Source organism: Protopterus annectens, chromosome 10.part0, assembly GCF_019279795.1.
Source record: "Protopterus annectens isolate FY-2018-M chromosome 10.part0, PAN1.0, whole genome shotgun sequence".
Classification (NCBI taxonomy): domain Eukaryota; kingdom Metazoa; phylum Chordata; order Ceratodontiformes; family Protopteridae; genus Protopterus; species Protopterus annectens.
Genome location: NC_056744.1, coordinates 1,796,414,615 through 1,796,427,169, shown reverse-complemented (window position 1 = coordinate 1,796,427,169; position 12,555 = coordinate 1,796,414,615). Strand labels below are relative to the sequence as shown.

The 12,555-nt window shown below is 45.7% G+C and overlaps 1 protein-coding gene across 1 annotated transcript in view; it reads right to left on the bottom strand.

Moving 5' to 3' along the window:
- The window catches only part of LOC122814504 (Snf2 related CREBBP activator protein), a 3,617,155-nt gene that overhangs the window by 3,520,387 nt on the left and 84,213 nt on the right, over positions 1-12,555 (bottom strand). Inside the window, exon 2 of the mRNA XM_044087079.1 lies at positions 1,190-1,375. Coding sequence (XP_043943014.1) covers positions 1,190-1,375 — 186 coding nt within the window. The remainder of the gene's footprint in view (positions 1-1,189; positions 1,376-12,555) is intronic.

The following is a 12,555-nucleotide window of genomic DNA, read 5'->3' as shown; positions in this document are numbered from 1 at the left end:
TAGTCTAGTGGATGATCGCAGTGGCCGGGTGCTGGTGTAGGGGCTGATAATATTTTTTAGTGCAGGTGTATTTTCTGGTTGGTAAAGGACTTTATGTGCCACTATTAGCTGGTTGAACTGCAGTAGGGTTGGCAGTTCAAGCCATCCTAGGTGATTTAGGTTGTGACAGTGGTGTGGTTGTATCTTGACTGACTCAAGTAGAAACAAGTAAGCTGAGTGGATGTCCTGAATCACGGAGGAGGTCCTATAGCTGGCAGTGACCTGAAGAGGAGTCTTACCTACATTCAACTGCGCCTGAAGTAATTCAAGGGAATTATGCTGTTTAACCAATTTAGAGGTGGAGAGGCAGATGCGTCTCAGATTGCCCCTTCTTTGGAACAGGCTTCCTATTCATGTAAAGCACAGCCCTTCCCTGGCCTTCTTCAAACACAATTTGGATCAATGAATGGAGAATAGCAAATTCACACATGAGGAAGCACCTATGACCCTTATAGACAGAGGCAATCTAAGATGCTCAAGGCACAGGCATAAACCCATGCCATCCTCTTGCCCCTAGAGACCATATAGTGGGTAAAACCAGGTTATACTGGCTCTTAAGCTATTAGCCTAGTGATCCCCTTTGAACCTATAACCTTACAATGGGGGACAAGCTGAGATTAACAGTACAGCACAATCTTTACACCACAGTCAGACTTCCATGTGTCTGTCACCTATACTGATAGCATCCCTTCACTGATTTCAGAAGACGCTCACCAGCTTCCAAGAAATTCCTAGTCTTTCTTCCCCTGAATAGCAGACTCTGGATCACAAGCCTAATGACTTTGCCACACTGCCCTTTCACTGCGTCTCCTGAATATAAAGGATGCCCAGTATCCTTACCATCATGTTAGCATAAGGCCATGCAATGAAAAGTGTACATTTGATGTGTACTTTAAATACTATGAAAACTAAATAAATGCAGTTAGAGCCACTCATATTTTGCATATTCATTAATTAGCGGGTCACTGCTAAATATTTGTGTATGTTTAATAGAAACACTTCTGACATTATGTTGTAAAATACAAAACACTGAGCATTACACCAGAATAATCTATGTAAAGGCACAGTGAACAAATAAATGGCTACAGAGAGAGAGAGAGAGAGAGAAAGATTTATTGAAATGTCAGAAATGTAAAAGAATGAGACTCACCTTCCTTGCCACACCTCTCTTCCAACGTCGCTCCTGTGCAAAGTCAGCAGCAAGCCACTGCATCTCCTCACAAAGGTAATCCCAATGAATTTTAGGACGTACTGGTTCTGGAACCTTAGAAAGTCTCTTCAGCGACCAAAGGCCATCTTTCCTCAGCTCTGCTATTCGGTTCTCTATCTTTGCTTCCTAAAAAAGGGTAAGCCAAATGAAACTTCCAATATCGTTCAACAAATCACAGCATAAGTTCATGCAGCTCAGGCCAATTACATGAGCCACAGACTATGTTAGCAACTTTCTAATGAGTACACAACTAACTCAATTCAAGGTTCTAAATTCATAAAAAAAAAAACAGGCACATCCTTACCATACACAACTAAAGGAAAACTAACAAACTACACAAAGCAGCTTACATAATTTCATTTTTATCCAGTTACTACTACATGTGGAAGCATAAGACGTCTGAACAATTTTGAAAAAGGGAACATAATGAAGTGTAAATTTGCTGTTCACTTTATAAATTGTGAAAACAAAATGGATGAAAGCTAGATCTACTCAGAATATATTATACAGTGGTCACACAACTGGTCAGTACTAATATTTGGAAACATTTACTGGAAAAATAACACTTCTAACATTGTGAAGGAAAATAAAAAAAGTTATGTACTTACCATAACGTTCCATGTGAGTTGTCCATCTCGCCTTCATTCTTACACATGGGTTCTGAGCAGATCCATCGGCTCCAAGTTGGCCGCTTTACTAACTGAAGATCTCAGAGTAGCTCGAGGCCAGGTCCCTATCCCATGATGCTCTCTGTCCTACCTCAGATCTATTTTGCTGAACCCACCATAAACAGGTATAACTCAATAAATACTCCAACCAGAGTAAGAAGTCTCCGAGAACAAGACCACCAGACCCAAAGTTTACTCGTTCGAGACCCTGGATGAGGAAGGGGGGGTGGGAATGCAAGAATGAAGGTGAGATGAACAACTCACATGGAACGTTATGGTAAGTACGCAACTTCTTTAGGTGAAGTTGTTCAATCTCGCCGTTAATTCTTGCACATGGGTAGCATCCCAAGCACCCTAATCCTGGGTGGCTCAAGGGAGTATATTCCTGAGGACAGTGGAGGCCCTGTTTACTTTGTACTGAGTGATAAAGGTATGCGGCTTAGACCAAGTGGCAGCTGCACATAGTGTCCAAAGGCAATCGAGCCGCATAACCAGAAGACATGGAAACAGCCCTAGTGAAATGTGCTTCACACCATGCCCTGTTTGGTTTGCTGAATAGTATATAAATGTAATGCAGTCATTTAACCATTTGGAAAGAGTAACTTTAGAGACTGGTAATCCTTTCTTGGTGTCAGCATGAGATACAATGATTTGGTCAGATTTTCTGAATTCCTTTGTCCTGTCCAAATAGAATCTCAATCATCTGTGGACATCAAGTTTATGCAACATGGACTCCAACTTATTGGAATGATTACTGAAGAACGTTGGAAGTTTGATAGTTTGATTCAGGTTAGTCTCGGAACACACCTTTGGCAGGAATGAAGGATTAGTCCTCAGAGAAACTATGTCTGGGTGGAACACCAAATATGGGGGTCTGACAGAAAGGGCTTGAAGCTTAGACACCCTACGTGCTGAGGTAATGACCACCAATAAAATAGTTTTCCAAGAAAGAAACATCAGCTGGCAGGATGATGCAGGCTCAAAGGGGGGAAGAATAATACGTGGCAACACAAAATTTAGATTCCAGAGAGAAAAGGGTTGTATAACAGGCGGCCTAAAATGAGAGGTACCCTTCAGGAAAGCCCTAACAGTCAGAGTCATCAAATTAGAACCCTCAGCTCAGAGGTAAAAATTCGAAATTGCAGCCAATTGAACTCTTAATAGTGGCAGCTGCAGCAACCTCATGAAAAAGCTTAGATAGGAATTCTAGGATACTAGCAATCGGATCAACATATGGATAAATTATTTTGGGAGGCCCAAACAGCAAATTGCTTCCATTTACTAGCATAGAACTTTCTGGTGGAAGCCTTATGCGAAGATACAAGAATGTGCTGTACCACAGAAGAAAAAAACATGTGACCTGGCTAGGTTGGGAATCGAAGCAGCCAAGCTGTCAGTCTGAGGGAATGAAGGGAGGGATGGAGGGCCCCTGACGAATGTGTCAGCAGATCTGGAACTGGGTCCAGAAACTAAGGTTCCTCCAGTTGATAGAGTCGGAGGAAGGGGAACCAAATCTGACGAGGCCAAAAGGGACTATTAAGATTACAGTCCTTCCCAGGCTTTCTGCAAGAATTTCTGAATCAGGGGTATAGGTGGGAAGGCATACAGGAGTCCCGGGGGCCAATCCTACACGAGCGAGTCCCTTGGGCTGTCCCCCGGATTTAGGACAAAGTAGCTTCTGCATTTGGCATTCATAGGGGAAGCAAACAGGTCGCAGCAAGGCTGGCCCCATCTGCAGAAAATTATCTTCGCAACTTTGTCTTTGAGGGACCACTCGTGGAGTAACAGAATGGCTCTGCTCAATTTGTCCACTATCACGCTGAATTTCCTCAGGATATGCATTGCTATCAGAAAGCGCCCGGTGGATACTGCCCACTGCCAAATTCTCAAGGCCTCTCGACAAAGGGGAGTAAGACTTGGCTCCCCCTTGCTTGTTGATGTACCAAACAGACATGCTGTCCTTCTGTATCACAATCGTCCCTAGAGGCAGAGAGTTGTGAAAGGGCTGCAACGCCAAAAACACCGCTCTCAGCTCCAAAGCATTGATGTGCAACTGTGACCGTCTCCGACCAGGTGCCTTGGGCTGTTCTTCCCTGAAAATGCCACCCCACCCTCTCAGAAAAACGTTCGTTGTCACAGTGGCTGACGGCGGGGGAGAAACAAATGGTCGACCCACTGCAACTTGTTGGCTGGTCAACCACCAGCGAAGACCCTTCTTGCAAGAGTCTGTAATCATGATTAAGATTGACACCGGACGTTGTTGGTAAGACCACTGGGTGAAGAGTAACCATTGAAGAATACTCATGTGCATACATGCCAGAGGAACTGCTATGAGCGCAGCTGCCATGGTACCTAGTAGCTTCAGTACTTGATGGGCCAGTACTTTTCTTCTCTGCAAAATGTCCAAGACCTGGTTTCTGAGAGTGGTTATTCTATCCAGAGGCAATTTTACTGTGGTGTCTAGTTCTGCTCTGATAAAAGAGATACGCTGTGATGGCGAAAACGTAGACATTTCGAAATTGATAGTGATGACCAACAGAGCAGAGACTGAGTGTGTGATCCCTGGACAGAATTAGCTTACGCCTGGAGGTAGCGGTGAGGAGTCAGTCATCCATATACGGAAACAAGAGTCCTAGACACCTCAGGTGAGCCGTAACCACTACCATGCATTTGGTAAACACTCTGAGGGCTGTTAAGAGTCCAAAGGGCAGTGCTCGGAATTGGTAGTGACTGTCTCCCAGCCAGAAACCCAGATTATCTCTGGATGGCCTGGCCATTTTGATATGGTAGTATGCATCTTTGAGATCTAAAGAGCACATCCAATCGCCCATTCCGGGGAATGGCAGAACAGACGAGCGTGACCATCCGGAACTTCTCCTTTACAAATGTGTTGAGTCTGCTGAAATCCAAAATGGGCCTCCAGTCCTGTCTTCTTTGTAAGTAAAGAATCTGGAGTAAGTTCCGGATCCTATCTGGTCTGCCGGGACTGGCTAGATGACTCTTTCCTGCAGCCTCTGGGATTTCTACGGCTGCTTAATCCCTGAGACTGGGTGGAACATCTGGGATTTTTTTCCCCAACAGGTGGATTTTCTAAGAATGGAATGATGTAACCTCTGGTAACGCTGCTTTATACCCAATAATCTGTTGCAATTCCTAGTCAGGCATCCGGATACAAAGCCAAGCAACCCCAGACTGCCTCCAGGGTAGGGCAGTCAGGCCTCCTTTCAGGAGCACTGATAAGGCTTACCAAGGAACTGACCCCCATCTCCCTGGTTCTGCGGACCCCCTCTGCCACCGGGGCAGCATCATCCATTACTACCCCCTCCTCTGCCCCTGGAGGGGGGTTCACTACGTGTGTTCTGGAAAGCTCCTTGGGAGCTTTGGAACCTCACTTTTCCACCTTTCTACCCTTTGGGGTATGGTCTGGTAAAAAGTGGAAAAACAGACTCCTACGGGCAGACAGCCTTTCCATCCTGCTCACACCTAGAGAGAGTCTCCTTGACTTTAGGCCCAAAAATAGAAGAGCCATCGAATGGGGTGTTGACAAAGGAAGACTGGAAAGGCTTCCACAAAGGAGCATAAGCGCATCCAGGACAGTCTCAGAATACCTATCGCTGAACCTGCTGCCCGACTAACAATCGGCTGCATAGGAAATGAGCCGCATGGACGAGTTAACTATGGAATTAAGGGTATTAAGCTGGGCTGTCACCTTCTCAGAGACAGCTCCATATGTACTACCCCTGCAGAGCATCTCCAAGCTCTTTTAGGAGATCTCTTTGAAGACGGGCAAAATGAGTCAAGTAGTTAAGCGATCACACAGCAAAGGTCGCAGAACTAAAGATGTGTTTCCTGTACCTGTCCATACTCCTGAAACCCCTATTAGGAGGATGGACAGTAGAAGAGGTTACGGACATCTCTTTCTTGGTGGCCACCGCCACCACCATGGTATCAACCAGAACTCCTTTAATGAGGAACATCTTGTCTTGGGGGGAGGTGATAAACTTGCTGGGCCTCCGAAACACCAGTTTCATAGTATCATGAGACTCGCACGCCCTTCAAGCAACCAATTCCATTAGTTCAAAGGGCGGAGTCACCCAGGAGGTGGAAAGTTGAGACCCAAAGTCCTTCAGGAGCACCGACTAATCCTCAGAAGGGCTAATGGACTGCCAGTCACCCATCTGCTTAAGGACTTCCAGGATATCTTCAAAGGAGATATCCTCCGAGGGGGACCGTGGGAACCCTCCAGATTCCTCTAAGTCTGTGTCTGATGTCAAACTCCTGCAGGGAATCTAAATGCCTCCTCTTACAAAGTCTCTTTCTGAGAACCTCAACAGTGGGAGCTTCTGGTGAGGTCTCAGTAGAGCAAGGGTCACCCAATGGGGTTACCCGAGGCTCTGGGTCTCGACGCTTCACAGGGACCTGCAATGTAGAGGTAGAAAGTGGCACTTTAGGGGAGGGGGAGGAACCTGATGATGTTTGTGTCTTGAATGACATAACCCTCCTCACAGCATCGAAGATACCACTGCTCCGACCCGAAGCCACCGGTTCCAAAGAAGCCAGCAACCTCCCCGACGCAGAGACAGTGGGCTATGAGCCAGAGGATGGAGCCAAGCTCATCCGAGCTGATGCTTGGAGAAGAAGTCAGAACTGGTGCATTGTCCGTCCCCCCCCCCCCCCCGAGCCAACCAGAGTGTGTTGGCTCCCAGACTCTTCCAATGTTACTGAAAACATCAGGGTTGACAGAGCTGAAGGCACTGGAACAGGCCTCGGCTCCGAAAGCTCCACAATTATCAGAGCCTCCTCCCCCGGCTCCGAAGGCTCGGCTCAGAGGAGTAGTCACAGCAGGTGGGATGGTCTTAGGCCCCAAAACTGGTTGGGTTGAGGCCAATAATTTTGCCAGTGCCGGGTTCTCGAGAAGCCTCTGCACCACACGATCCACATCAGAGGGTCCTCGAAAAACAAGTCGAAGAAAAGTACAGTTGTGTACACTTACCATAAATGTAGATGTTTGAGTGTATTCACTGTTGCTGTCATTACATTCGGGTAATCCTGCTGGCAGGTTGCCCTCAGCCGGCCTGAATTCCAAAGTCTTTGGTCCTGCTTCGGCTGCTGTCGCACCTTCCCTGACGTCAGGTCGTCAGGGGTATAAAAGTAGTAGCCAACGCCATTTTCTTCAGTTTTTCTTGTCCCAGATGTCAGGTGCCCCCAAAAAGTGTAGCCAAACTTTATATAAATACACCAATATAAATTTTACCTTCATCAATAAGCAAATACACCACATAGGTAGTATAAATCAGAGAAGGAAAGATAAGATCCAAAAGAAAAAAGGGGGAAGGCTGGTGGGTAACCTGGACTGCAACAGTGAATACACTCGAACATCTACATTTATGGTAAGTGTACACAACTGTACTATGTTCTTCGTGTTTCACTGCTGCAGTCATTACATTTGGGTACAGCCCCAAAGCTATGGTTGGGAGGCTGAAACCAAATAGCAGAAGGAGCAGCTATGAGGCCCTGCAGAACTGCAGTGGCAAAGCCTGCCCTGGATTTAGAGTAGAGTGGCAGATGATAATGCTTTGTAAAGGTGTGCACAAGTATCCACCTCTAAAATGTCTCTGGTTGGTACTCCCCTGAGAAAGGCTGCTGAAGTGGCTGCAGCTCTGGTGTAGTGAGGCCTAATTCCCTTAGGTACAGGCTTGCCATGGTGAAAGTAGCAGAAACTAATGCAGTGTCCTAACCACTTAGAAATAGCCTGCTTTGAGATAGGCCTTCCTTGTGATCCTGCAGCATATGCCATTAGAAACTGCTCTGTCTTCCTGAAAGCTTTGGTTCTGTCCAAGCAGAATCTAAGCTGTATGTGTATGTCCTAAGAATGCAGAATTCTCTCCACCTTGTCCTGTGGATTTACGTAAAAAGTAGGCAGATTGATGTCTTGGTTAAGCGGCACGCTGGACACTACTTTAGGCATAAATGTTGGGTTTGTCCTCAGGGAGACCATGTCTAGATGAAAAAATGATGAGATTCCACAGCCATGAGCACCTGCAGCTCTGAAACTCGTCTCACAGAAGTAATGGCTAACAGAAGCGCTGTTTTCCAAGATAAAAATTTCATGTCAGCAGCAGCCGCTGGCTCTAAAGGAGGTTGGGTGAGCTTTTCCAAGACAAAGTTGAGGTATCATGCAGGTATTGGTAGTCTCCTTGGGGGCCTTAAATTTTTGGCTCCTCTGAGGTACTGCCTTAATAAAAGGATGAGAAAAAAGTGGTGGCCCTGTATTGTAATGAGCCAAAATGGCAGAGGCATGAATTTTAATTGATGAAAAGGATAGGCCTTTGTCCAGCATCTCAGTTAAGTATTGCAAAATCTGAGGAATATTTGGTACCGCTGTTTCAGTTCTTTGTGCCTGGTTCCAGACACAATCTTTCATTTTCCAGCATAAGACTTTCTAGTACAAGGCCTTCTGGCTTCCAGAATGACATCCATCACAGCTTTACGGGGAGGTGTGTTTTGTATGACTACATTATCCGCCATGCTGCCAAGTTTAATGTCCTGAGTTGGCTGTGCATGATCTGATTGTTTTGCTGGGACAGTAGTCGAGGTATATGAGGTAAGGTCCAAGCTTGGTATAGAGAAAAGTTCCTTAGTCTTGGATACCAGTACTGGCGTGGCCAGTCTGGGGCAATCAGTATCACCTTTAGCTTCTCCTGTCTGACCTTTAGGAGTACCTGGGGGAGGAGATGCAGTGGAGGAAAGGCATATACTGATAGGGTGTCCACTTTCCATGCTTGTCTGTGATAAGTCCTTGTGCAGAACCTTTTTAGTTGGTAATTGAGAGGGGAGGCAAATAGATCTATGCCCGGACATCCCCATTTCCTTGTTATGCTGAAGACTTGTGGATCCAGCTTCCACTCGTGGGGATCCATGAGGTTTCTGCTTAGTTAGTCTGCCAGAGTATTTTCCTTTCCTGGCAGGAAATGTGCCTAAAGATGTACTTGGTAATTTAAAGCTGTGTCCCACAAGGCCATGACTAGTCTGCAAAGGGGGCAAGAATGTGTGCCCGCTTGCTTGTTTATATACCACATGACCATGGTGAGGTCTGTCTTTATCAGTAGTTATCCTGGATGAAGAAGGTCCTTGAAGGCTGTCACGGCATTTTGAACAGCTAACATCTCTTTTTGATTGATAAGTAGATGCATTTAGTTTGAGGACCATGTGCCCTGGAATGCATCGTCCTGTCATGTGGGCTCCCCAGGTATAGTCTGATGCATCCGTTGTTGGTGTCTGCCTGGCTGGAGGTAATGTGAATAGATGTCCCTTGTTCTGGTGACAAGCCTTTGCCCACCATCGAAACTCCTGCTGCAGGCAGGGAATGAGAGTAATGACTGTTTCCAGGCTGTGGCAATGTTGAGTCTAACACTTTTTAGGTACCATTGAAACTTCCTCATATGCAGTCTTGCATATGGAATTAGTAGGATGCAGGATGCCAAGAAGCCCAAAGCCTGCAGAATTTTTCTTGCAGATAACTGGGTCTTTGTTGCTAACATTTTGAAATAGGTAGTCAGTTGCCTTTGTCTGGCGTGAGATGAGCCATCTGGGCAGTTGTATTCAAGCGTGCATCCAGGAATGTGATCTCTTGTGAGGGTACTAGTTCTGATTTCTTTTGTTTGACTGTGTACCCTAGGCATGTTAGAAGTCTTTTCACGAATGCCAGATGGAGAAGAATGTCCTTGTTCTCTGCCTGAATGAGACAGTCGTCCAAGTAAGGATATATTTGCATTCCTCTGTCTGCAGAATGCAATTACTGGTGCCAGGCACTTTGGCTTATCTACTGCACCCAGGGTCTTTACAAAGGGCAGTGCAGAGAACTGATAATGCATTGACCCTGCCTTGAATCTTGGGTATCTTCTGCATGATTGCCTGATTGGAACATGCAGGTATGCCTCTTTTAGGTCTAAAGTCACAAGCCAAGCATTCTTGCCCAGCATGGGCAGAAGTTGCTGCGAAGTCAGCATTTTGAATTTTGGAATATCCAGGAAAGTGTTCAGAATAGATAGGTCCAATATCGGCCTCCAGGCCTTGTCCTTTCTGGGTACCAAGAACAGTCAAGTAAAAATCTTGTCCCTGGCTCTTGCTCTGGTACTTGTTGAATGGCCCCCATGTCCATGAGGGATGAGACTTGTTTTGTGCCTCTGCCCATTGATTTTTTTGGCAGATCTGGCCAGCCGTTTGCCTTTGGCAGAGTATGGAAATGGAACTTGTATCTTGTGACACTGTTTAGAACCCACTTGTCCTGGGTTATGATGTGCCAATTTTGATCAAAAAGTGCTAATTTTCCTCCTAAGGGTGCTGCAAGAAGATAAGTGCTTGGTGCTGGCAGGGGGAAGACACAGACTGTTTTCTGTATTTTTGAGATCCGTCTTCTCCGGCTTTGGAAGTAGAAGCACCCCATTGCTTGGGCCTGTAAGAACACTGTGCCTGGGATCTGCCCCTAGGGCATCTGGGTCTACCCTTTGAGATCTGTCTGACACCGGAAAGAACCAATTTCTTGTAGTCCAGTGTCTACTAAACCTAGGTGGCTGTACTTGTAAAAAATATTTGACAGTTTGCATAGATTTAGCTTTCTCCTCCATTTTCTTCAACATCTCTTCTGCCTTAACACCAAACAAAGTATGCTGTAAAGGTGCATCTAGTAATTTAACTTTAAGATGATCAGGCAGACCTTGTTCCTTTAACCAAGCATGCCTCCTAATTACAAAACCCGTAGCTGCGGCCCTTCAGGAGGCCTCCAAAGAATCAAAACCACATTGCAAAGTATGTTTTCCAACTTGTTCTGCTGCATACAATAAATCCTGCATTTCCTTGTGTTCTGCACATTCAGAATTTAACATTTTCTGTTTAAACAATCCCATGACATGCTGCTGATACTTAAGCATATGAAACTGACAGTTTAAGGCCCTTACAGCCAAAGTTGCAGATGTCTAAACCTCTTTTTCCCCCATCTATCCACTGCCCTAGAACCTCTGTCACAGGGGGTTGGTTTTTTTGCCATGGAAGCCTTAACTCCCTTTGGACCCTGTGAAATAGTTTCTGGGTCAGCAGCAGGGTTTTTAAAAAGAAATTTGTGAGAGTCAGAAACCCTGTAATATCGGTCAGGCTTAACGGGGGCTGGGGGTAAGGAGTCAGGGGTCAGACTAGACTCCGAAAACACATCTACAATGTCCAACAGGTGAAATGGCTAGAGGCCTGTGCTGAAAGAAAATCCCTGAGCCTCTTTTTAGATTCTGAAAAAATCTTGGCTCTCCCAGTGGAAATGCTTCCCCATGTTATGCAAGGTTTCCCCAAAGGAATAGTCCTCAGGAGGAGATGCTGAAGGAGTAGATTCTTCAGCATCAGAATCCTCATGCGGGGGAAGATAATATCCCTGATCAGAAGAGGAATCGGAAGAAATAGAAACCTGATATGAAGATTCATAATTAGTCTTGCCTAGGCCTCTTATCAGGGAGGGGGATGGGAACCCCTGATCAAGGTAATCAAGTCTTCGGCCATCTTGAGCATCTGTTTTTTGGGCAGAGGCCTGTCCACGTGGCTCTCAAGTTTGTTTCCTGGATTTAGAAGGTGCTTTAGTCTTAGTCTTTGAAGCTGAAGTTGTTTTAATGTAAAGATGTTTAGGTCTGAAAACACCCTCAGAAGCCGGTACCTACTCAGCGGCTCCGGACCCATCTGAGGGATTAGCATCTGAGGCTCCAATACCTTGAGTATCCAGCGGCACGGCCGACTCCATGTGGGAGTCAGTAGTGGCCTGCGACTCTAAAGTAGAGGGGGTCAGGGGCTGCGAAAGCGCCTCACTGAGAACCGGCAAACTGCTTAAGAGAAGCTTAGTCAGTTTTGGGCCTCAGTTGTTTTTCTCTATCCTTTTCTTTGTGTTTTTTGTAAACTCCGGTAGTCGGATGGCTATCAGACGACATTTCAGGATAATTAAACTGGCATCCAAAAAAGTTTAAAGCAAGATCATACCAACGCTTAATAGTGCGTTGGTTAAATCTAGCACAAAACAGACAACCAGTAACGTTGTGATCAGGGCCTAGGCAAGGAATACAGTAAGAATGAAAATCCCTATGAGGAATTTGCTTACCACAAGAATTACAATTAAAGGAGTACAACACACACAGACTCAAATAAGAAGTTATGTCTTACCATAACGATCCATGTGAATTGTTCATCTCGCCTTTGTTCTTACACATGGGTTCGGAGCCGATCCTCGGCTCCGAATCGGCCGCATCACCAGCTCGCATCTTCGAGAAAGTTCGAGGCACAGTAATTTCCCATGATCCTCCGGTGCTAACCCTCACATCTAGTTTGCTACACCAGAAGAATCCCTTTTAGAACTGTGTCTAGAACACTTATAAACCGATACTACACAGTGTCTGGAACCCTACTGCCAAGTAGAGGATAAAAGATGCCATTACTAATGCACAATAACATGCCAACCATATCCAGAAAAGGCTGAAAAGGAATCTAGTTGAAAATCGTTCTCCCAGACCGTAGGACGGGGGATGGAGGGGGGGAATGTAAGAATAAAGGAGAGATGAACAATTCACATGGATCGTTATTTTAAGACAACTTCTTAATGTGAAATTGTTC